This window comes from Motacilla alba, chromosome 3 (assembly GCF_015832195.1).
Source record: "Motacilla alba alba isolate MOTALB_02 chromosome 3, Motacilla_alba_V1.0_pri, whole genome shotgun sequence".
Taxonomy (NCBI): domain Eukaryota; kingdom Metazoa; phylum Chordata; class Aves; order Passeriformes; family Motacillidae; genus Motacilla; species Motacilla alba.
The window spans coordinates 10,536,648-10,562,001 of record NC_052018.1 but is presented as its reverse complement, the minus strand read 5'-3'; the positions used below and the strand labels follow the sequence as shown (position 1 = coordinate 10,562,001).

Below are 25,354 nucleotides of genomic sequence, written 5' to 3'. Positions count from 1 at the left end.
CTAGCCCAGAATACCTGATAACACAAGTAAAGGTTTGTCTGAAAGATAAGAGTATTCCTGAATCAATTCCAAGAGGGATGCCAGGTTAAGTTATGGGAAAGAGGGGGAGAGGGAGAGAGAGCACACCCATACATATTGTTGATACAGTGGGGGAAATGACAGCAAATTATTTAAAGAATTTCAGTAATTTGTAGCAGTTGGAAATACCATGACTCACACAGTAGAAAGAAAGATACAGTGGGAGGATAAAGAAAAGAAAATGGGAAGGGTAGCAGATACTTTCTTAGGAAGGTAATGAAAAGAAGAAAATTCACCATATTAAGCATCTAAAAGTTAAGAACATGCTGTCAAATACACGGGTTTTAAAGTCAGTATTTTACTTTCTTACAGTCATATTCCAATACTTTAAGTAAGTAGATATAAATAAATAAGTCTAGATTGCAGGAATTCAACAATATACTATAACTATAGCTATTTCCTTTTATTTTTCTACTCACTACCAGGATTTCTTAAAAGAACAATAGGAGCAATAGGAAAATAAACTATCGCTTTTTCTAAAAGCATGCTAATACTTTAGGAAGCAGAAGCTGTAAGAAGTCAATATCCTTTAAGGCAGCGTGAGTTCCTCCAAATAATGAAAGAAGGAAAAAAAACAACTGCTAAAAAATATTAAATCTGACCTATCATCACAAATATCTTTGAAGTAAAGATTTTCAGATGTCCTGAAGAGTTTAACTTAATTTCATCAGTCTGACCATTCCTACTTTTACATTTTCACTAACTATTGCAAGGCTGAAAGGCATTAGTTGATGTGAGAATCATTTAGCGACCGAAAAGTAGTAATTATAATAAAAAGCTGCAGAACTCTTGAATAAAAGCCCTGTGCAGGAGGTTGTCCAGTTCCCACTACTAATGTCCACCAATTAAATAAACATTAAATAAATTAAAAGGAAGTGAGCTTTTATGCCTGTTGAATTACATTATAATCCTTATATATAATTATTATTATACCCTGGTGTTATGATTATAATCCTTAGTTTTACCACAATGAACTTACAATAAAATTTCCCTGATTGTCATAAATGTGAATCTCTCCATTTGACATTCCAAAGAGTAAAATTTTGCTATTGGAGGACCAGGCCACGTGGCACAGGTGGGTGCCTTTCAAGTCTTTTCCCCAAATGCGATTGCCTGGAACAAAACATTGACTGCATTTAATAAATATACCACAAAATTAAAAACAGGATGCAAGCTACCAATGTAAAAACTAAAACAGCTGAAGTCAAAGCAATAATTAGTAAGTAACAATTAATTAGAGAAACAGAGCCACTGTGTATATAACAGTAAAAACAAATTTGTGTGATAGCACAACAATTAGTAGGGCTTAAAATCTTACCATCCACTGATCCAACAATCACAGCTCCATCTTCATATACAATACAGATCTTCTGTCCATCAGCATTCCAGCTCATACTTCGAACCACTGACTTATTTCTGTTGTTAATCATCTCTTCATACCAAGAACCTGTTGGAAGTGAAAGAAAAACTGAGTTACACTTGTGATTTGACAAACCTCTAGAGGACTCAAGGTACATGCTAATCACTGAACTGCCCTTTCAGTAAAAGCCTAGCAAGACTACAGCACAGTGTCCCCAGAAGACACAGACACAGTTACTGTGAAACCCAGTGCTCCCACGGGAGCCGCTCATTTCCAAAGCCAACAGTGATGAACGAGGACTCGGAAAGGGGAGCCAAAGTCCAAGAGGGGCCTACAGAAAGAACTGTGTGCTGAAGTAATTTCAGAACTGACAATAAAATAGGAAACATAAACAGAAGGAACAACTGTCTTTGCTATGAATAGGTAATAAGTAATTTACTGATTATTTTCCAAAACTAACAGATTATTTATGTGACAGTAGCCAGAAAGACTTTTATTCTTTACTCCTGAAATGAGAAGAACAGCTAAGATTTTATTTGTTTCCATTTTTCTTTAAACTGAAATTCCCAAGAGAATGGGAAAACCCTTTATTTTCTTTTTCGTTCCCACATGTGCTGGAAAGTGGTTACCTTGACTGTGAGGTTTGCTGGCTTTTAAATGAATTCCAGTGAACCACAGTATACGTGTGTGTGAAAGGGTCAAGAGCAATAAAAGGTAATTATAGTCATACACTGGTTAGTCATATTTGTTCACTACCTTAAATATTTCTAAAGACAGGTTTTATGAGAGTATTTAATTGATGCTTTATGCAGCGTTGGTAAGTTCTTGTAGTCTACTAATATGTTTGTGCTCACTGCACAATGTATTTTTTCACGTTGTATTCCAAGCAACAGAGATGAAAAATTTAGAGCAGTTTATCAAGCACATGGCTAAGTACTGATATTGTCATCTACGGTAGCTCTGCAGGACAAGTGCCTTGTCTCATGTGACTACACTATAAAAAATATGGACAAGTATTACAGTAAAACTTGAAAATCATTTTAAAACTATTTTGAACTATAAAATCTGCAAAATAAAAACTCTGAAAAACAGTAAAAACTGCAACTGAGGAAAAAAATATTTCTCATGACACAGAATATTATTGCATCTCAAGTTTATCCTGCAGAATACCTCTGTACATCATCCACACAATGATGAGGCCATTTTGATCGCTGGTAGTCAATTTTTGATACTGTTCATTCCATGTCACAACCTGAACAAAACCTAGAAAGTGATAAAAAGCTTTTTACTGGCATTATTTAAGTAGTTAATAACAAATACAACATCCAACTTAATCAACCTGGAGCTTTTCAGAAATTCACATTGCTGCCTTTGATTTAGTTGTAGGCTTCTTTCAATGTCACTTATCTCCTCTTTCAAAATTCTGCCCGAGAGCTCCTTTTGCTTCTGCATCTACCCCCTGGAGTAACATCCTTTCCAAATCCTGCTCAGTGTTGATTCCACACCCAAAACCCAAATCGTGGTTTTGCAGTTTCTGATCACCTCTGGGACACTGACAAAATTTTACAGCTGTAGGAAATTTGGGGTTTTTCTTCCTCTTAGTAGTCTGATCCTCATTATTGCTGCACTTTTAAAACATATTTTCCCTGACAATAACCCTAAAGAGCACTCTACACAGAAATCCTTCAGACCATCGAGCTTCATATGGGATCCCACTCACAAACATTTGAAACATGTTTGAACTTTTATCAGTTCCATACTGCAGATCAAATTGTATCACACTTTTTCCTCCCCTCACTGCTGGGTACCCATTTTCTCTGTATCCTTTCCATTTTTAGTGTTTCAGTCAAGAATGTTATAAATAGATGCAATCAAAGATATTCTGGTTGTCAGGGATTTTTAAGGTAATAGTAATCTACTTCAGAATTGAAGACATCCATTCAAAGTATCCACTAAATCAATTCTTCACAATTAATTTGGTCCAATCCTATTTAATTAAGCCCTTAAAATAACTTGACTCTTGGCAGATTTCAACTGCAAGTCCTCATAAAAGAGTCCACTTCCTCAAATAATGCAAGGAATTTAGCATCCTCTTCATATCCCATTGTCCATGGCTGTTGACCATCCAACACTTCTCATGTGAGATGTTAAGTCAAGTCCTCCCTAATTTTGCTGCATTCAGTTTTTACTTTCACACATTCTACTTCTGCAGCTTGCTTTCTAACCTCTCTAAACTTGGTCTGTACACTGCAGTCTATGCATACACACATTCTGTAATTTGTCAATAAAGGGGAAAATTACCATGTATTGAACACAGAAATCAAATTTACTGAACCAATTTTCATTTCTTCAGAAGAAAATGGAAAGCGACTGTAACAGTAATCTCACAGACATTATTAAAAAGAAAACCCAAACAGCCTTATCCAAGATATCATGGTAAAAATATACAGCCAAGCTGTTACATATCATGCTGAATACTCACAACCTTGATTTTGGATTTACAATAAAAAGTTGTACCAAATTTACTCTATCAGCTTCAGAAAATCTTGTATTTCTATTCTAACTGAAAGTAGACCAAATGCCCAAATACACTTACCACTATGACCTTCCAGAGTCTGAGTCACAGAAATGTTGTTAGGAGCTGCTAGTCCCTTTATCTTTGCCTCATCTAAAAAAATAACAAAATTCACTATGAAAATGAACCTAACAAAGCATCCATGCTACCATGTGTCTATGAATACTGAAGCTCTAATCACTATTTACACAGATAAACTGAACCACTTAAAAAGAAGCATATAATAACTGCAGGATGAAATTTCCACCCCGCAGTTCCATGTGCTTGCTATTCACATCTGTCATCTAAATTGATACGTGCCTTATGGTCTAGCAGTTTTTCAGGGAAAAAAGCCAACAAAATAAACAAAAATAAAAAAGAAAAACAACAACAGCCCAAGAAAAACAAACCCCAAACCCCACAACAACATCTATGGTTATCACATTTCATTACATTCAGAAAAAAAAGTTTAAAAATTTTTGAAAATGGATTTTACTTTTCCTCGAACACATTTATTTAAAAGAAAATACACCGTTTTCTCCATAAAATAATTAAGATGGTAGAAAACATTCAAATAAAATCAAGAAATAACAAAGTAGTTCCAAAATAAAGAGGAAGCCTACACAAAAATAATTAATTATATGCCCTGAAAAAAAAAGGAAGCAGCACTGAAGAAAACTTCAGCAGATATAATGGGTACACAAATTATTTGTATGCCAAATAAGACCAGCTGGAGAAAAACTCTTTACATAAGACAATGACGAAAAAATTTGATGCTAGAAGAAATACATAATAGCTATGTACAGATTTAAAACATATGCAGTGTTGTCAAGTAACTTGGGGAAGAAGTTATGCTTAAGTGTGGTGGGTTTTGTTCTTCAGATACAAATTATAAAAATAAAAGAAAACTGAAACAAAACAAAACAAATTAAAAAAAAAAAAAGGAAAAAAGAAACAAAACTCTAACCCCCCCCCATTTACCTGTTTGTGTTTCTAATTTTATAACTTTCAGTAATCCATCCTCTCCACCACAGGCTATGAAACCTTGGGTCTTATTCCAGGAAATACATTTTAATCGAATATTACCCGGAATTGCAATCTGAAAAAGAGGTATTTTGTATCTCTACATAGTTGCAATAACCACGTTTTATTTTACACCATCTGAACACCTCAGAGACACCTACAATAGCACAAGAGATAAATTTATTTCTATTAACAGATCTGTACATGCAAAGAAAGAGAGAAGACAGAATCGTAAGCATTACAGAAAATGTGCCACCCTCAAGCAATCGAACTCATGCAGTAAATAATAATAACAGGACACTCGCAAAGGTGTGCTGAGCAACAAAAACAGGTGACAGGGGTCACACAGTGCACAGGGCTTCGGTCTCCAGCGGAAAAGCCGCGTCCAGAGCCTGTCCGGGAAAAACTGCGGAGCTGCCGGAGCAGCGGGAGACCGAAGAAGCCCCGAGCCAGGCCGAGGGAACCGGCGGGACAGAGCGGGGCAGCGCTCCGGGAGTGCCGCACCATGTCCGGGAGTGCCGCACCATGTCCGGCAGCCTTGCAGCGGCCGCGGGCGGCGGAGAGCCCCGAGGGTCCACTCAGCCCCCGCGGGCTCCGCGCTCCCGATCCCCGGGACTCCCCAGGGCAGCTCCCCGTGCCCGAGAGCAGCCTGCCCTCCGCCGCCCCGCGCCTCCCCAGCAGCACCTTCTTGCACAGGTAGATGAACATCCCGGCGGAGCGCAGGAGCCGCCCGGGCCGGCCCTCACGGCAGCGCGGCCGAACCGGCGCCGCGTCGCCCTGGCAACCGCGCAGGAAATGGCGCCGCTTCCGGGGGAGCGGCCGGCGCCGGCAACGCTGTGCCCTGAGGGCATCCCCCCGCCCAGGCGGTGTGGGAGTGCTCAGCTCGGGTAGAAAGCCCTGACCGTGCGTTAATAAAGGTCACGCTGCTTTTACACGAAGAAAAATCCCAAAGTTTGTGAAGCGCAGGTTGTCTGCGCACGGTGTTTGTAGTGTAACTTAATCAACATAGAGTCATAGAGTGGTTTGGGTTGGAAGGGCGTCAAAAGGCCATCTAGATCCCATCCCCTGCCATGGGCCAGGACACCTTCCACTAGACCAGGCTGCTCCAAGCCCCATCCAGCCTGGCCTTGAACACTTCCAGAGATGGGGCATCCACAGCTTCTCTGTGCCAGAGCCTCACCACCCCTCACCACAGTAAAGAATTTCTTCCTCATGTATTGCCTAAACCTGCCCTCTTTCAGCTTGAAGGCATTCCTAATCAAAAAGCCAGGAGGCTTAATCATTGAAACAGAGAGCAACTAACAAGCTCTCAGTGATGCTGAGGTATTAGAATGATAAATTACTTGTCACGAATACTGCCACGTTAAAATTTACAGCTGGACAAGTTTTGATGATCTCAGACCTAGGGCGAGTTTAATAAAGCTTGGGAAGAAGGATGTCACACATGATAATGGACACAAAGAATGCAGAATTTATGGGCCACAAGGCCCACATTTGGCAGAATGCCCAAGATAATAAAGAAACCAATAAAGTCAACTCAGCATCGTGCGGCAATCAGCTCGGACTGGGTAAAGGGTAATTCTAGCAGGGGCAGATTGCAGCCATCAGACCCAAGAAACCCACCAACCCAAAAGAAAAGAAAGACTGAGCATGTGGACTAATTAACATGAGAAGAAAGAGAATCGTTAACCAACAGAAGGTAGAACACTAATTAATAGAAGAACTGTGTAACTTGTAGCACTATGTAACTCCAGCATCCACTGGCCTTTTGGTCACGGACTGTGCAAGTATCTCCTCATCCAGGAGCAGGTGAGAGACTCAAAGATGCAACATATGAAAAGAGACTGTATAAAGTAAATAGAGGGGTTGATATAATATTGTGGAATTGGTATTGTGTAGTAGAATTGTGGAAAACTCATACATGCTTGAGAGTGACAAGTGGAGTGTATGAAGTCATGGTTTAAAAACATTCTCTTTTGGGTAGTAATGGGGCAATCAGTTAAACCTTCTCCTTGTTCTCCATGAGCATGTATTTTGAATCACTGGGACAAGTTTGGTGGAGAACTTCTTACAAAGTGGAAGTTAAAGGAATACTGTACTCAATGGTGGCCAAAATATAAATTGGATGGTGATGAAAAGTGGCCAGAAATGGGAACATTAAATTATAATAACATGCTATGACTGTTCTTTTGCAGAGGATTGGATAAATGGGATGAAATCCTGTGTGTACATGTATTTTTCTCATTGAGAAATGGTAATAAAACAAGAAAGAAATGCAGGTTCTTGGTGTCTGATTCAAATGTGTTAAGGATGATGGAAGAGAAAAATAAATTGTCTTGTTGCTGTTCTGCTTGTAGTATAGGGAAAAGGTGTCTGAAAGTGGATAGTGAGGAAGAAGGTGTCCAATTGTTGGTTTCTCTAAGAATCAGGATAGTGATAATTGGGACCAGGAAAGTACTGATGGTAAAACTGGATTAAGGGATGCATTTAGTACAACTGCAGGTAGAATTTGGGCACACCAAAACCCTGTGTAATGTTAAAGTTCCCTTTTCAACCACTGATTTGATACATTGGAAGGAGTCTGTCAGGTTGTACTTGGAAATCCAAAAATTTGAAATTCAAAAATTTGAAATTCTGTATGGTACACCACATAATCTGAAACTGACAGGAAAAACTGACCAGATGATGTGGTTAAGAGAGAAAGCTTTAACAGATTATCTCTTGTCTTTAAAGAAAACCCTGAGATTATTACACAAGTACTTGCTCTTTAGAACACCAGTCCCAATCAAGTCACCAATATATTCTTTCAAGAGTGGAGATCAAGTCTACCTGAAAACCTGGCAAGATACTCCACTAGCTGAGAAGTGGAAAGGACCTTATCAGGTACTGCTAACCACACACACAGAGCCATGGAATTGAAATGACTGGACTCATGAATTCATTACACATAGACCAAAGGTATTCCTCCAACTTTGTGGTGGTCTTAACAGAAAGACCCCCAAAGCTGAAACTGACTCAGGACTCAGGAACTGCATATGACAAAAATAGAATCTGTACTGCAATTTTATTGTATTCAGGGAGAAATTTTACTATATTTTTGTGCTTTACTAAGTTTAAGAAGTTTTTATAGGCAATGTGCTTGATTTTTGGAACACCACTGAGCACCCAGGCCTGGCTGCACAACTCTGAAATAAACAATCAAGTCTCTTTAGAGTGTGTAACTATTGGCTTGTAGCACACTGTATAATAAATCCCATTTTTCTGAACAATATGTCCTATTTTAAACAAATTGTTTAAATCATCTTGGAATTTTACGTGGTACTCACAAAGTGAGGCAGGTAATTGCTCAGAGGAATTGAATGTAAATATTATAATTTGTAATACAAAATGAAGTTATGAATACTAGTGCATGAATCAAAGCCTGCCTAGCTGACAGCTTGCAAGATACATCTGGCCTCCAGGACAATATTCCACTATCCTATAAAATTTTACATCTCATCTGACAACTGGCCTTAGTGTAAATAAGACTGATGTCATCCCCTCCCAATTGCCAAGAACTTGTAAAGTTTTGCATTAGATTTACAATTTGTTTATTCTTACCAATTACAGAGGCCAAGGCATACTTCTGGCCCTATAAATGCCTGTATAATATTCATGCCTAAGCAGAGGACATGAAAGTAAGCAAAGTGCTGGATATAAAACTCCATGACTTGGAGAAATAAAATAAAAAAATATGCATGCACAGCACTTTGAAGAAGCAAGTGTAGCATAGCCAGGACGTCCCATGCTAACTTTAATTGTACTACAGCAAATTAATATCAGTACAGGGACACACCACAAAATACCAAGCACAACCAAATCCAGCATTCTTGGAGGGTTTATAGTCTCATTTTTAGCCCTTCCAGCTGAAGCTGTGTCCCATGTTCGCTTGTGCTGTTTTGTGTTAAATTCCAGTTTAACATTACTGTGTAGGCATACCTGAAGTCACACTCCCATGTGCCATGAACATAACTGGACGTGCTTGAATGTGGTATGTGCAGGGTGTGAAACAAGCACAGATGTTGTTTAATACGTCCTTGGCAAACCAGTTACCACAAATAATATTTTGTGAAATTATATTGCAAGGGTCTACAAAATATGTGGGATTTTCCCATTAAAAAAGCCATTGTTTTGACTCCTAAAGTAAATATAATTTCAAAAGTATTTGGATGATTATAAATGCCAAGTGTATAAATTGATTGGATTCCTTTAATGGCTAATTTTTTTTGCTAGCTTGTGTGTTTTATCCTAAAAGTCTGATTGACACAAGTAAAGTGTCAGTAAAGTCTGTAATGACAACAGGAACGACTGGCTAAGAACAGAAGTAAATCTTGCAGGAAAAAAATATTAAATTGGAGGATGTCTTTCATTCTTCTACATTTTAAACATTATTAATACTTGAAATTACTGTTCAATCTTTTATCTATATTTACAGTAACACCTAGGTTTTAAAATTAAATACTTCTCTTTCAAAACATGTGACTTGGGGCAGTATTCTGTTTATTTCTTCCATGTATGCCTCCTTTATCCTTGAAGTTTTGTTTCCTTGGGTTTTTAAAACCCTTTACTTCATAACACATGTCCTTTAGGCTGAATACAAAATAACTTCCAACATCAATGTGCATATCATATTATATTTTATTAAAATAAGTTACAAGATCCCAACTTACTTTCCCATTTAACTGAAAGAAGACATAGGCACATTTTTTCATTCTGCCTTGCCATTTCAAAATTTTATATAATGTGATACACTGCATCCATTCTTTTTTTTTTCTGTATTTACTTTGAAGTAAGAGATTAAAAAAATGCAGTTACTACAGAAAAGCAGTATGTGCAGTAGAAACTGAAGCACAGCAGGTATGAGTAGCTTCATGGCTATAAAGTGAGTGTACATGAAGATCCTTAGGGTCACTGTATTTTCAAGACTCTTGTTTTCCTGAAGTCTTCTTGACGTTTGTCAATAATAACAAAACACTGCTGTTTTGTAAGCTGTGCAATGAAATAAAGCTTCCTGAAAACAATAAAAAGGCTTGATTCTGAAAGATTATTTTAAAATTAAGCAAAATGATAGCTCAGACAATCTGCTGTCTGTCTTGATATGCCTGCAGCTTCTCAGACACTTCCTCTAGTGGTCAGTTGTTAAGGGCAATAAAATAGGTGGCTATAAGGCTTGTTTTATTTACAGTCTTTCATATTGCTGCATTTTCAAAAAGCAGTCAGCTTTATAGGTGAGGTCAATACATGCTTGAAACAGAGATTTCCAAACATATTAGAGCTCAGTCATGATCTGGCATCTTCCCAAATAATCTCAACAACCCTAATTTCTTAGAAAGTGTCGGATCAGGTGATACCCAGGGACAAGGAGCAGAAGGTGATGGTCTCTGCTGTGTTTTCCAAATTGTCTTGAAAGGATGCTAGGGATAGAAATGGCCCATCAAAGAATAACTTTGAAAGAAAGCCTCAGTTATTTGTATAATGAACTTAAACCTTCAAGACTTTCTTGCTTAACATGAGCTCTTGGGGCAGAAAGACTGATGTCTGAAGGACGTGCTACTACTGAAATGACATTACAGGTTTAAATATCTTGGTGTTCAGTTTTAACTAATTAGATTCCCTAGAATTATACTTTATAATTCAGGAAAATCTGAGTTCTTTCCCTTGCTTTCCCGGGCAGATAAACTGAACTCCAAGCATATTGCATGAAGAGGGATGTGCAATTAGATCTCATAAAAATAACTTTGAATTTATTAAAAACTGGGAAAGTTTTCTGTCCTTGGCAGAAGTGTTTATTTGACTTTCAGAAACTTTGGCAAACTGAAAAATTCTTGTATCTATCTAAATGATGTACAAAACTCACTACTTTGCCCTCCTTTTTTAAATCTTAAATAGTCCACTCTTCCTTGATTTTGAAGCCTCAGAGATTGGGATGATAACCACAGACATAATGCTCCTTTAAATCAATTCCCATTTGAATCAGAGCACCTTTGACAGAAAAAATCATTCCGTTTCAAAAATGTTCAGCAAAGAAAATCTGTGACCTTCCTTGGTAAATTGTAGCAGTGATCAACCATTCTCACTTCTAAAAATTATGCCTTATGATGCACCACAACTTGTCCAACCTCAACTTCCAGTTATTAGTTCCTGCCATGCCATCTGAGGGCATTTATTTCAGCATTCAGGCCTGCTGTGGTACCACAGAGATCACCGCTTTCCCTTTGTTTATCGGTTGGGGTTTTTTTTTCTCTCCCACATGTTTGTGGAATGTCTGACCCGGGAGCTGACCGCGTTTCCCTTCCCGGCTGCAGACACCGGCAAATTCCACCCCAGCCTCAGTGCCCTGCCTTGCAGCCCTCGCATGCTCCTGCATGCCCGGACAGCAACAGGCTCACACATTTTCAGGGAAAAGAAGGTGCTTGAAAATCACTTGGGACAGTGCCTGCCTATGGAGGTGGGATGCAGAGGAATACTACAGCTAATGGGACTGTTGTCACACTGCCCGTGAAGTTGTCCCTAAAGTTTTGGGACATAATAGGAGGGCTCAAAGCTGAATGTTTGATGTAACAGTAAAAGCCAGCTAGAAGAATTAGGAGTTTGATGAATGGTGCTTGATGTTCAACATGGCAGATACAATCTAGGGAGTGTGGGCATATGCATTTATTTTATCTGCATCGTGTTGCTCTTCAATGAAATGGGAAAACATAATGGTGTTTGCAACATCCTATCTTTTTTTCCATAATATTTCTAAAATCACCCTGAAAATACTTTCTTCCCTGGATATTTCTTCCCTGGTTTATAACAAAACAGCTACCTCTAAAATACCAGGAAAGTGCTGAATGAAGGTGATCATGTCAGAAAAAGGATATATTTTCTGGACAGAGCTTCAAGGCCTGAGGTCACTGAGTCCTGGAGGGCAGCTATGGCTTCACACTTACAGGACTCTTCAGTTGTTACAAGACTGCTCGTTATGGCTCCTAAGAGAGAAAACACCATTTACTACATTTACTACAATCATTGAACATTTAAATCCCAAGAAAATGCTTGATCCTGTGGAAGGATCAAACCCATGCTGTGAGACTACAGCAAGCACTGCAAGCCAGGGCAGGTGAGAAAGAGGAGCAGCAGTGGACAGGGGCTGGTGTACAGCCAGAGACCTAAGTGAGTCCAGGACAGCGAAGAGAGAGCTTAACTGGAACCAAGAAGGAAGCAGAGCAGGATGTTCCTCACCTGCCTGCCTAGATCCTCTACACTCTTTCAATTAGACCATTACTGAGGAAAAGAAAATAAAAAATGGCCTGGCTGCAGAGACCAACCAGCCTCCCCTTCAAATTTAATTGTGTCGCCCCACAAGCACTCTTGGTTTCTAACATTTGCAACATGCACGCATAGGGAGAATCTTTCTTGATTCAAGAGGATGGACACAAATCCATTCAAATGTCACATGAATATAGATGGAGGGAATGACATCATTCAGATAGGCCCAAGTGAATTTATAATCTAGCAGAAAGTCACAGCAATCTAACTGGAGGAGCCAGTTAGTATGACAGAGGAGTTACCAGTCTCTCTTCAGAAAGGAAAAGTGATCACTGCTCTACTCCACAGTGCTTCCACTGAATCTGTTTCTAGGTCTTGACCTCAGTCTTCTAAACTTATAGGGGACCAGCCTCCGCTGTCCTCAACAATTCCTTCTTCTCCATAATTCACAGTAAAAACAGCAATGATGACAATTTCACTCTAGTGTAATAATGTCAAGCATCAGTAGATGGCTGTGAGTTCTCAGCTGCATGAAAGGCAATTTAACCTCATCTACTCCATAAAGTAAATACGTTAAGGCTGCACCACTTTGCTGAAGGCTGAGAACAAATGTATCAACACCTACTGCAGCACAAGTACTGTTGTGAGTTCACCATCTACACCTAAGACTGGATAATAAGCTTCCAAAGGCAAAGCCTTCTTGAAAGAGAGACTGTAAATACATTTTCGATAAGTTATCAAGAGGTATTACGTGTATATAATATCCATCTCTTAAAGAAATGGTTTTTTACGTTACTTGCAGAGGCAGCAATAGCATATTAATACATTTTGTTTTCTCTAGATATATAAATGCATAGCTGATCAGTTTCAAACAATGTGTGTGAGCATTGTAACAGTAAATTATACAAACAGTAAATTATACACAACTATTATATACAATTATTATATATTAAATTATACACATTTTCCTTTTTTCCTGGACTGTTTTGGCTTCTTTGGTTTGGTTTTGTTTTGGGTTTTTTTGTGTTTTTTTTTTTTTTTTTTTTTTTGTCAGTCATGCCATTAATACTCCCATTTTAAAAGGAAACTGCAAAATCTATGAGGTTGCAGATCTGGCAGTGCAGAAACTCATTTGTCTTAAAGCCAATGTTGAAATTGGTGTCTCCTTGATTCCACTGAGCCTGTATTTGTTCAGCTTCCCTCTTTGGAACATTCCACTGGCTTTATGGTCAATGTACAAAGAAGAGCTGTTCAAGAGTCAGCTGGAGGAAGGCCAGTTCAGAACATCACACCAACATGGTTGGTTTCCAACCAACTGCCAGTTAAATTTTTTTGTCTGCATTTAAATTCTCCAGTGATAGATACAGATCCTCCTTGGATTTTGTCAGTTTTAACAAAATTATTTTTCCAACCAGCTCTGGCAATTGTTCATGAGTTTTATGAATTCTGCTACAGTCATACTGTGAAATTGGGAGTCTTCCAGTATTTGATATTCAAAATTTGGGGCATTTCTGTTGCCACTGGGATGCCAAACAAGTCACACAAAACATGCTAAAGCTGTGTTTTTACACTGCCTTTGTGGTCAACTCCAGACCAACAAGAAACTATTTTTGCAGATGGTGTTTTTCTGTATCCAGCTATTTTATAATTGTGCTCTTACACAGCATCTTCAGCCACTTGATGTGATGGCAGGTTATTCCCACTCTGAACCAGGGGTACAGCTAGGCAACTTTTCCTAGCCAACTTAACTTTGGATTCTACATCAAATTCTGGAGAGGTTCTGCCAACATTTGATCCCAGTATTGCCCATCTGAAAATAGTGGGTGAGTTCATCCTTGCCCCACTCAGCTTAGAGGAGACACCAAGGAAACAAGGTTTAGCATTGCAGCAATTCTAACCTGAGTATTGTTCCCCTGGGGATCCCCCAGCCATTCTCCAAATGCTGGTAGGCAATGGAGACTCACATCCCAGAGGCAGGTGCCCCAGAACCCTGCTCTGCCCCAGTTATTCCCATTTCAGGAATGCAGATTGTATCTTTAAATACAGTGAATCCTTCAAGGTATTATGACAGATGAAAGACAACATTAAACTAGTTTTAAATACAGTAACTGCTATAACTAAAGAAGAAGGTCCAAACTAGCTCAAAATATTTTGGAAAGAGACATAAAAGAATGAAAAGGGATTATACTTCCTGAGAGCTTGTGAGTTGATACATTTCTCAAACAGATTAAAAATGTTTAACACATTAAAAAGAGGTGCTTCAATAAACAAACATATTCAGGAAAAAATCTGAACATTAAGTTATTACTTGAGCATGTTTTGTCATCTGAATTTAAGATAAAGCCTTCATAGCAGTCACAGGTCTATGATCCACTCACACAGACCTGCTGCCAGTCAAAGGCTCCTGGTGCACACACACCAGTTCACACAGGATGTGCTTTGGAGAAGCAGTTATCCAAAACCAAGATAACATTTTGCAATGCTTCCCAATGGCAATGCTTTTCCATGATGGGAGCCTATCCTCTATGAATCTTATCAGGAACTGTTGAGATGTGTAACTGATCTCACCTTGGAGCAGCAGTTGTCTTACTGGGGATTAATACATTAATTAATGCAAGGGATACCTCAGACCTTGCTCCTCTGACCCAGCTGTGTAACCCCACCAGATGTGAGATGCCACATCAGCTCCAAAAATACACTAGGAAAGGTTTCCAGTATTGGGAAGGAAAGAAACACTTCTGAAATTGTTATATTTTTACTGTAACACAAAGTCACAGAGAAGCTAAAGAAAGGAACAGCAAGATGAAATTAAGCCTGGAGGGGAGGACATCACCTCAAACTGTCTTGCATGGCAGTACACACATCCCACAGTGACTAACCCCAGGTCTTCTCTCCCCAAAAATTTGTCAGTTCTGGGTTTGCTGAATATTACATAAATTAGGGAAGGCCTTATTTATAGGTTGACAAAGACTGCATAGTAAGTATTTACTAACATTGTTACATATAAAGTTCTTTGTGTCTCTGACATTTGCTCGAGTGGGCAAGGCAGAGTGACACAGAACTGTTTTTTAACACCCGAGTGCAGGTGAAAGCTCCTCAGGCAGATAGAAATATATTCACATGCTAACAAGAGCCACTGCAATACATGCATTTATGTGGGGAGGGCACGGCTGGAAGTGGATCAGCAATCTGCTCTTACTTGAGCACGTCCTCCTGTCTGGGTTGAGGCTGTAGCCTTGGTGGCAGTCACAGGAGTAGAGCTGCTCGCCCCTGACGCAGACCTGCTCGCAGTCGTGCCTGCCCAGCGCGCACACGTCGGCAGCTGAGGGAGGCGTTTCAGAGAAAATACCAATCCATATCCAAACTTTAGAGAATACCAATCCATATCCAAACTTTAGAGAACACCAATCCATATCCAAACTTTAGAGAACATCAATCCATATCCAAACTTCAGATAATATCAATCCATATCCAAACTTAAGAGAATATCAATCCATATCCAAACTTAAGAGAATATCAATCCATATCCAAACTCTGGAGCTGGTCATAGTGATTCCCATTCGCAAATGTATCTTCATTTGCATTCACACCAGGATGTTTTTACTGCTATGTCAGTGTTGCTGTTAACCAGAGCAGGGTACACAGAGCGTGTTTTTATCTGGCTATCAACATCACAAAATTAGTACGAAATGTTGGAATACTGGCAACACTTTTTTTGCAGCGGTAACAGATTGCAAAAGGAATGGAAGTGAAGAAGTTACAAAACAATTATCCAACAGAATTTCAGAGAACAAATATCTTGATTTTAAGAGACTGTTTGGCCTTACTTCAGCCCTAATTGAGTTGGAGAAGACACTGTTTTATGGAGTGAAAAGACCATAAACAGAAAAGTATACGTGGCTGCTAAAAAAGATGTGACACCCACTGCCAGTTACAAAGTGGGCACTTTATGTGTGAGGCTGCTGTTTTCTGACAAATTTAACACGTCAATTCTGAAAGGGCAAGCTGAGAAGGCATTCCTATATTTGGATATCTTTGCAGTAAGAAGGCCCGGTAAGGCACAAGAAAAAATAAAGGGTGGAGAAAGAAAGGAAGAGAGAAAGAGAGAGAGAAAAAAGAGTTAGAAAGAGAGAAAGAAAGGAGAAGGGAAAGGAAGCAAAGGAAACTAAAAAAAAAAGGAAAAAGTAAAAGAAAAGGGGGAAAAAGACCCTCTCCCAGATCTAGACTATTTTTGCATCATTTTTTGCACATCTTTGTAATATGATTGTGACAAAGACCTGGATGGTTGGGAAGTCATTAGCAGAATACTGCAAAATGAGATTCAAAAGGGGAAAAAAAGCAAGCATGGGAAAAAAATAATTTAAAACTTGAGTAAGCAGAAGGAGAATCAGTGCTATGAAATGAGGTTTGGGATTAGACTCCCAAAGGGGAGGCCTAACTGAATTTACATTCCATCACATGTTTATTGCCTCTCTGTAATGCCAGCTAAGAGCTAATCCTAAGCACCGTATTTACAAAATCAGCTCCTAACCTAGGCAGGAAGAAATACTGGGATCCTCTGGCTTCACCTCTTTGAGATGTGAGACCTGTGACTTACCTTGAGAGATCTGCCCAGGAACGTCCTGGAACTGGAAGCCTAAGTTCAACAGTTTGTCACACAAAATATAGTAAGGAAAGGGATTATAGTGGAAGTGGGGAAAAAAAGGATTTTGCCTAAATAAATCACCTAAATAAACCACGAGACATCCAAAGAAATTCAGAGTGAAGATCAAACCCTAATCAAGTGAAGATAATATAGAATAGATAACAATTTGTAGATAAAATATACTTATGTGTACATCCCTGAGTACCAGCTACATCTATGCTCTTGTTCTCCACAAGAGACCAGCACTGAGAAGGAACATTTCTCTCCATCTTCTAGAGCTTTAAGGCTGGAATATTTTTTAAGGCCCAAACACATCCATTGGAAAGAGCAATCACACTCATGATGATACAGACTGCAGTCATTCTTCCAGCACAGTCCATGCTCTCCCTCATCTCATTCCCTTGTGGTGCTTTAATGAAAACTTTCTGACAGAAGTGTTGCATATCACATATTGGATATTGCAATTCATGCTCCATGGGTGTGAAAATACTGTGAAGTCCTCAAGGAAATGCCAAATGGCATTTTAATTTTAACCAAATACAAGCTTTGCACTACTGCAGAAGAACCAAGAATCTCGAATTGTTACTGTACATATGGAAAAACAAAGTTGCCCTGAGTTCTCAGGAGTTGTACAGAAACTCTGGGATAATTCATCAGAAAAATAATATCCATCAGCCAGATTTTTAAAAGCTGCTTGCTTTTAGTGGAACACAGCTTTTCCTTAAGCAGATCTTACCTGAGCAAGTCTTCTTGTCTGGATTCAGAGTGTATCCTTCATAGCAGCCACAGCTGTAGGATCCATCATTACTCAGACAGACTTGGGCACAGTCATGCCTCCCAGGTGCACACATGTCCATGGCTGTGGTGAGCCATGGTTTGGGAAAGAAACCTGTTAATCTAATCTCTTCCAGACACTGTTTTAAATGCTCAACATTTTAAATTATAATTTCCTTACAATTTAACCAGTGTCCTACTACATTATTGTCTTGTGCTGCAGACAGGTGAATTCAGTTGTTAACTATTTAATGGAGGAGGCAGATACTGCAAAGCATGACTACACCACATCGCATGCAGTTGTCTTTAATCAGCAATCCCAAGAGTCCCGTACATCCCCAGTAAGGATGAAGCTAAAAACCCCCATGAGATGAGCAATAACCTGCCCTGTGTCAGACTAAGCAGCTAAACAAAGTTTATGAAATTCTGTGAAGACCATAAAATGGTAGATAAGTGCCAAACTGCATTTTCTAATCAACAAATTTAAAGAAAATTGCAATTACTGTTACTGGAAATAAGGAAAAGACTACAGCTGAGTTCTCATTTTAGGGTAACTCACAGAAAACATGTCCGTATCTTCATGAGTTTCATATATTCTAGCCTTTAATTCTTACCTGAGCAAGTCTTCTTGTCTGGATTCAAGGTGTAGCCTTCATAGCAGTCACAGACATAGGATCTGTTGTTACTCACACAGATCTGGTCACATTCGTGCCTCCCAGGTGCACACATGTCCACAGCTTGTTAGGCATGTTAGAGAAACAACCTATTGTTAACAACAAGCAGTTTGGGATGGAGTGCACGCTCCTGTTGTTAAATATATTTTGATTTGGAATCAGCTCAGAAATGGCAATAGTAACTCAAGGAATTAGAACAAGTGGTAGCAGAAAATATCTATGGTGTCTACATTTGAAGACTTTGTTTTAGCATCTGGGCCTAATGAATGGATCTACAGGCACAATAAAAAGGACAGTGATAGAACCAAACTACATCTCACCATTACTTGCAGCTGAATCATAATTTATTCATTTCTAGAATTCTTGTTGAAAAAGATACAGCTGTTTGTTGTTTCAACAGAAGCAAACAAGTAGCATCTCAAATCCAAGAATGGTGTTAATTTTTTTTTCTAGTTGAACTCATTATCCAAAGGAATAATACCTGAGCAGGTTGTCTTATCCGGATTCAGGGTGTATCCTTCATAGCAGTCACAGAGGTGGGATGCCCCGTTACTGACACAGACCTGCTGGCAGCCGTGGGTCCCCAGGGCACACACGTTCACAGCTACAAAGGGCATTGACAGAGAGCTGCTTCAGTCACCCCAGAGGAGAGGAACAGGCATTACTCATTCATGCTTACAGAAGTACATCTTGCACTGTTTGCTGGATTAGTGGTGGCAAATGTCAGTGCTGTGTTGCTGTCACAACACGTTACAGACCTCCTTTGCAGCACTCTGTAGCCAGGAGAGAGAGGTCATAAACGGCACGGAAATAACTCATTACCTGAGGTGGCAGGAGAAAAGATGAACTGAAAATGAGATGGTTCAACAAGGAGAGATATTAAACATTCAGTAACATTACATGGGAAAGGAGAACTCAGCCATGAAAAGCTCTTCTGGCTCTTTGTATGCAGTTCCTTTCTATTATGGACAAGGTGTGGGAAGGGAAGGGAAGGGAAGGGAAGGGAAGGGAAGGGAAGGGAAGGGAAGGGAAGGGAAGGGAAGGGAAGGGAAGGGAAGGGAAGGGAAGGGAAGGGAAGGGAAGGGAAGGGAAGGGAAGGGAAGGGAAGGGAAGGGAAGGGAAGGGAAGGGAAGGGAAGGGAAGGGAAGGGAAGGGAAGGGAAGGGAAGGGAAGGGAAGGGAAGGGAAGGGAAGGGAAGGGAAGGGAAGGGAAGGGAAGTTTGGTTTTACCTGAGATTTTTCCTTAGATTTGTAGTTACTAATTAGTATTATTGTGAGTATGGACTACTGGTAAAATCAATCTCCAAAGCAATACTGGTGAGATAAAAAATCAGAAGCAACAGTGCTTAAACCTTCTCATGTGTTTCTGAAAACAAAGCAATTTTGTGGCAACAAAATGGCAACATTCCCATTTTCTAAAACAAGGAAGATTTAGAATTCTGCTGAAAGGCTGATAGAGTTGACATGTCTTTACATTTTACATGAACAAAATCTCTGGGTGATCTTTTCAAGCATAAGTGCGAAGCTTAGACTCAAATGGTTGGATTTTTGTGGTAGGAAAGTCAAACGTCCACTGACTTGGACAGCTATTCAAGGCTAAGACTTTTCCATCTCTGGGATGGCTTCATGCTGAATAATGCTCTCAGTGCACCAAGAACTTGATCTTAGCCAACTATTTTTCCCCTGAACATTAATTTCTCTGTTTTCAGTTCACCCTGCAAATAAATTAATTGCCTTGGTCAAAGTGAAAGAAAATCCTAATTGCCACTGGTGAGTCCAGATTTCTGACCAAAAAGCACTCTGGAGCTGTAAAGAGACCCAGGTTACCACACTGTCTTACAAGACCCTATTAGATCAATTTGGTTTATAGGAGTCTTTTTAAAGACTGTTTCCTTCACCCTGTTTTTTTCATGAATCCCAGATTCTGGCAAACGGCACGCAGGCGACTCAGAGTTCCACTGGAAGTGTACATGTGTGAGCTCTCTGATTTACCCTCCAGCCTTGCAGGGGCATAATTTCTATGCTTCAGCACAATAAACAGTGTATACCTAAGAACAAGAGATTTTTCTTTGCTGCTATGAAAGAACTTTATTTGGTGAGAACACAGGTAGATACGAGTGCTGTGTTCACAGCACGTGTACCTGTCCAGCCGGGCCGGCACTTGTGAGGATCTGGTCACACCAGCAGCACAACGTGGTGTCAAGCCAAACCTCAAGGCATTTCCTATGCTAATTATTGGCAAACTATCCTGTCTGTAGATGGTCTTACACATTTATTTCATACCTAGAGAAAGAGGTTTATTCACTTTAAACATACTCAAAAGATGTGGTGGTAATTTTTAATAAGGCTCTGAAATAACAAAAGTAACACACTGCCAACCAAGTTCCCAAGGAAATGGCTGTTATTTTAATTGTTTTACAATGTCATTTATACCTATTTTACCTATTATTTGCTGGAGATTTATTTTAAAGTAAATTTCTTAGAAATTCACTCGAAAAATCTACTTTGCACAAGTTTTTTAATTGTCAGAAAGTTGTCATTTGATTTTTGTGAGTAGGGCTGTGTCACAGCTAGCTGTAGGCAGTTCTAAATACTCCAGATGACCTTTTTTCTTTGTAAATGACAGTAACAGCCCACTCTGGCCTATTGTTGGTGGAGTTCTAGCCTAACCCAAATACATATAGCATTTTTATAAGATCACCCCTGAAAACGCAAAGCTAATTAATCTCATCCCACACTTCCTTGTCTAAATCAAGTTGCAGAGAAACAGAGGGAGAAGTGAGCCTGGCACACTGGAAAAGCCCAGCAGTGCCCAAGGTGTGAAAGCCTGTCCTGAGATGACCTGCTGCTGCATTTGGGCACTTTATCCTGCACCAGACTGCTCAAGCCTGTGTGGTGGTTTACCTGCCACGCTGATTGTCCTAATCTGAACCTACAGGGAATCCCTTCAGCTCCACACTCCCACCCTCCTTGCTTCCCAGTGAGATGGGAAAAGAAATGAGCAGCCTGCACAGCTCTGGGGTGTACCTTCAATAATTCAGTAAATATATGCAGCCAAACCTTGGCCAGATTGCTGTGATTTCTCTTTCTCTCTAACTCTGACCAACTGCACAAGGAGGTCCACTCAAATCAGGTCTGTTACCTACACTAAGGTCACTATTCAAAATGAAAGGCCATTACTTGGCCTCCACTGAAAAAGAGAGTTGGCTTGTTTGCCCAATGGATGGTAAAGGAAATATTTAGATGTGATACATAACACTTCTGAAAAACTTCTTTCTTAAGGAGTGGAACCGCAGCAGTGGTCAAAAGGAGCCAAGTTACACTGCTCTCTTGGACTGATCCCCTTACCACAGAAAGTCTCCCTGAATCTGGATGTCAGCTTTTCGATCACACCGTAGGTCTCCACATAGAAGACGTGTTCATCCAGAGGCTCACTGGCCATCATCCTCAGGGACTGCATGTCTGCCCGGTCCACCCCGACCGCGTAGATCTCGATGCCAGCTGTCCGGGCGCTTGCCGCCACATCTTGGACCTGGTCTTGAGGCCGTCCATCCGTCACAACAATGACCACCTTGGGGATGTTGAAGGTTGCTGGCCGGGTGCCCATTTCCTCGGTGAAGACTTCTTCCATGGCAGTTTGGATGGCAAGGCCGGTCATCGTGCCAGCAGACAAGGGCTCAATGCGAGACACAGCCTCCTTCAGAGAGGCTTTGTCAAAGTAGGTCCGGAGGGGAAACTCCACCTTGACAGTGCTGGCGTAGTTCATGACCGCCACACGCGTCGTTCTTTCACCAACATCCAGGGTATCGATCATCTCGGACAGGAAGATTTTCACTTTCTCAAACTCTTCGGGTCGGACACTGCGGGAGCTGTCCACGATGAAGACGAGGTCTAGAGGCCGGTTCTTACAGGCAGTGTCTGCCAAGAAGGAAGGAAGATGCTTCAGTCACCTCCTACGTGGGACAGGAGCTCTCACCCAAGGGCAGTGAGTGCTGTCATGGCAAACTACTCCTGCCATATAATGCTGGTTGATTCTTTATGAAAAGGCTTCAAATTATAGTGAGCAACATATTAGAGTCATAAATATCAATTTTGACAAGTAATAAGTAACTGGGTTTTTCTAAGCATTAATAGATAGGTGCACATTTGAGCCCTCAAAATGTCTAACTGTCCTTGAAGCAAAGGGTTGTGGTTTTCATGTAACAGCTAGCAAAGAGATGAAACAATTATATATAAATGTATTTACTGTTTATTTTCACAAAGCTTGAATTCCAGTTTTTATGAAGCAAAGAAATAAAATGGCAAAACATCTGACTAGATCATATAGGGAATGGATCGTAATATATTTTTGGATAGTAACAATATAAACTGCTAATCAGGAATTATTTCTTGTTTGTAAATCATAATCCAAAATACACAACAAGAACAAATAAAAGCCAACAAGGAAAAAGACACAAATGATGTTGTAAAAAGGCTTCTTTGGAAACTGTTATTGTTTATGGCTTGCAGAGCAGAGAGAGAAAAGTGAAATTACTCATGAAGTAATTTTATATGTAAAAATAAACATTTACACACACATTTCCAAAATTCCCCACTGCCCTATAAATCTAGACAGAAGGAGAAAAGCCATAGCTCAGACCAGAGACAAGCATCACTTCTAGGAAGACAAAAACCAATGAAGACAGTGACAGCAGGCAACCGAATGCCCCCTCCCTGTCCTGATACCACATCCTGACACAGATGGTACATGTACTTAATTTTTTACCATCAAGGTTGGATTTGCAGCTGAAAAATGGACAACCCAAAACAAGAGTATTTCTATAAAAGAGACATCCTGGCTCACCAGTGCATTAAATAGCAAAATATGAGGTGTTCAGTTTGAATTCACACCTTGAGGGCTATTTTGGGAACCTGACACACCTCTCCTGGCTACTATCAAGTCGATTTTTATTATTCCATTCCAGCTGAAATTAAAAAATCTTAAATTAAATTATCTTAAAAGTAGAGGTGAAAACAGCACCTTTTTTTTTCCTAAGGCATTCGAAACCTTTTTTTCTCTGATTCAAGTGAAAAGAGAGCGAAAAAATGAAATTGCACAAATTCCCTCAGGAAGCACCGCAGCATAGTTCATTTTGCTTTTGGATGGAGTAATAGACCAGAAGAATCTAGGATCCCACCCAGGTATATTCTATATAATTCTGTATTCATCCTGTAACTCAGTTTCATCTTTGGGAAGCTGAAAAAAAACATGAAGAAATGTCAGGGCATGCATGCATAGCTTAAGACATGGGAAAAAAAAAAAAAAGACAAGGTTTGTCAAAAAAAAAAAAAAAAAAGAATAAAAGAGAAAAAAGAGAAAAAGAGCCAGTTCAGTGTTTGCAGGTAGAAAACTTCCCTTCTTTAGATTGAAAAGGAATAAAACCTTTCCAGCAACCTGGTTCTTGCACGAGTCCGAAACAGAGATGTTTCGAGCAATGAGCACAGGCAGGGAAGAGCCAGGCGGGTGCAGCGGCAGGAGCGGCAGCGGGGAGCGGAGCGGGCGGGCCGGGGCGGGTGCGGTACCTGCGGAGCGGCCGCCGGGGCGCAGCTGCCGGCGCGGGCGGAGCGCGGGGCCCCGCGGGGCCGCGGGCAGCGGCAGCAGCGCCAGCGCCAGGCAGCAGCCCAGGATGCCGAGCGCCCGCCCCATGCTGCTGCCGCCGGGCCCGCGCCCGCCGCGCCGCCTTTAAAGCCGCCGGGAGCGGGAAGGGGGACGGCACACCGAGGGGGCATCGGCCGCCCCCGCCGCCTCCTCCCGGGGCGGGCCGGTGGCCCTCGCTCCCCCGCCCCGACGGGCGCCGAGCCCTGGGGAGAGAGAAGGGGGCGAGGATCAGAGCTCCGCGTTGGGAACGTGCGGCCGGGCCGGGGCAGGGCTCGAACCTGGCTGAGACACCGTTCTTCCTTCCAGGGTAATTTTGCATTTGTCTCCAGGACAGTAGTTGCAAAGAACGGGAGAAAAGCACCTAATGTGATCACCGAGGCACAAGGAACTGCCCGCTCTGTTGCCAAATTTGGCCAAGGGCATTTTGGCCAATTCCTGCAGGAAACTGCAGTGAGCTTTGGGAAAGCACGGCTTAAAGCACAAAGGCACCCTGATCTCCAGCACAGGGCTTTAGAAGACGCTTTTGCCAAATCTGTATCTTCTTGTACTGCAGGATCATCTTCTCTCCCATCACTTCCATCAGGGGAACAGGAAGCCTTGATTTAGCAGAGGAACCACCAACCCCCAGCTGTACAGCATCAGGCAGGCACTGACTCACTGCAGCAAGTTCTACCACAAAAGCGCAGTAGAAGAGGCCACCATCACATTCCCAAAGGCTGCAAACGGTAGCAGGGAAGAGGGACCACGACCCTTCAAGCAGGAGAAAGCCACAGGGCAGTGCTCCAGGGGAGTATAATGGCTTTTCTCTCTCAGCACACACTGCAGCTTTTTTGAGCAAGAGCACATGCACACACACCCCAGACAAATTTCAGACAGTGCCCGCTGCTGTCAAATACTGCTCACACACGTGGTCAGCCACCCACTTAGACAGTCTCAGTAAACAGCCCTTGGCAGCAGCTCTTTGCCCACTCATGATCAGACACACACACAGTCCCTCACTGCACAGGGACCCAGAGCAGAGTGTGTGCTGGAATCCATGTTGGAGCAGCACCCAGTTTCAGCTGTGTTTGTTATACCACATGAATCCACAGTGGTCTTTCACATCCCCCCCCCACTCCAGAGCCACACTGAAGCAGTCTGTGGCAGCATCTAAAGATGCCCCGCGTTTGGAGTCTCTGTGGGAGTTCAGATCCAGTGCAGCTCCTCAGAATCTGGACATAAGAGTGCAGCTGCAGGCAGCACTGGGCCCACCCTGGGTACCCCCTTGGGGTAACTGCCAGGACAGCGCTGTCAGAACAGGGGCAGAGGGGCTCCGAGAC

The 25,354-nt window shown here is 41.0% G+C and overlaps 2 protein-coding genes across 7 annotated transcripts in view; both read right to left on the bottom strand.

Moving 5' to 3' along the window:
• Positions 1-5,723, bottom strand: part of WDR35 (WD repeat domain 35) — a 42,331-nt gene extending 36,608 nt beyond the window's left edge. For both annotated transcript variants that reach the window (XM_038133001.1, XM_038133003.1), the window contains exons 1-6: positions 5,700-5,723; positions 4,974-5,091; positions 4,035-4,106; positions 2,609-2,701; positions 1,397-1,525; positions 1,058-1,191 (exon numbers count right to left, since the gene is read on the bottom strand). In XM_038133001.1, the coding sequence (XP_037988929.1) occupies positions 1,058-1,191; positions 1,397-1,525; positions 2,609-2,701; positions 4,035-4,106; positions 4,974-5,091; positions 5,700-5,723 (570 nt within the window). The remainder of the gene's footprint in view (positions 1-1,057; positions 1,192-1,396; positions 1,526-2,608; positions 2,702-4,034; positions 4,107-4,973; positions 5,092-5,699) is intronic.
• Positions 5,724-9,680: 3,957 nt separating this feature from the next.
• On the bottom strand, positions 9,681-24,253 carry MATN3 (matrilin 3). Of its 5 annotated transcripts, XM_038133919.1 has the most exons (8): positions 23,960-24,252; positions 21,746-22,315; positions 18,880-19,002; positions 18,339-18,461; positions 17,687-17,809; positions 15,505-15,627; positions 11,918-12,025; positions 9,681-10,182 (listed from the first exon to the last, which is right to left on the bottom strand). In XM_038133919.1, the coding sequence occupies exons 1-8, from the start codon at positions 24,081-24,083 to the stop codon at positions 10,127-10,129; spliced, it is 1,350 nt and encodes a 449-aa protein (XP_037989847.1). In that variant the 5' UTR covers positions 24,084-24,252; the 3' UTR covers positions 9,681-10,126. The 5 variants fall into 5 exon arrangements, with proteins under 5 accessions (XP_037989847.1, XP_037989849.1, XP_037989848.1 ...); XM_038133921.1 differs by lacking the exon at positions 18,339-18,461 and having other exon boundaries at positions 23,960-24,253; XM_038133920.1 differs by lacking the exon at positions 15,505-15,627 and having other exon boundaries at positions 23,960-24,251.
• Positions 24,254-25,354: the final 1,101 nt, after the last annotated feature.

Coding starts and splice junctions, on each gene's coding strand:
- MATN3 (XM_038133919.1), bottom strand. CDS start 24,083: ATGGGGCGGGCGCTCGGCATCCTGGGCTGCTGCCTGGCGCTGGCGCTG. Junction 22,316..23,959: donor CCCCGGCGGCCGCTCCGCAG/GTACCGCACCCG, acceptor CCTTCTTGGCAG/ACACTGCCTGTAAGAACCGG. Junction 12,026..15,504: donor AGACAGGAGGACGTGCTCAA/GTAAGAGCAGAT, acceptor TTTCTCTCTTAG/GAGCCATAACGAGCAGTCTT.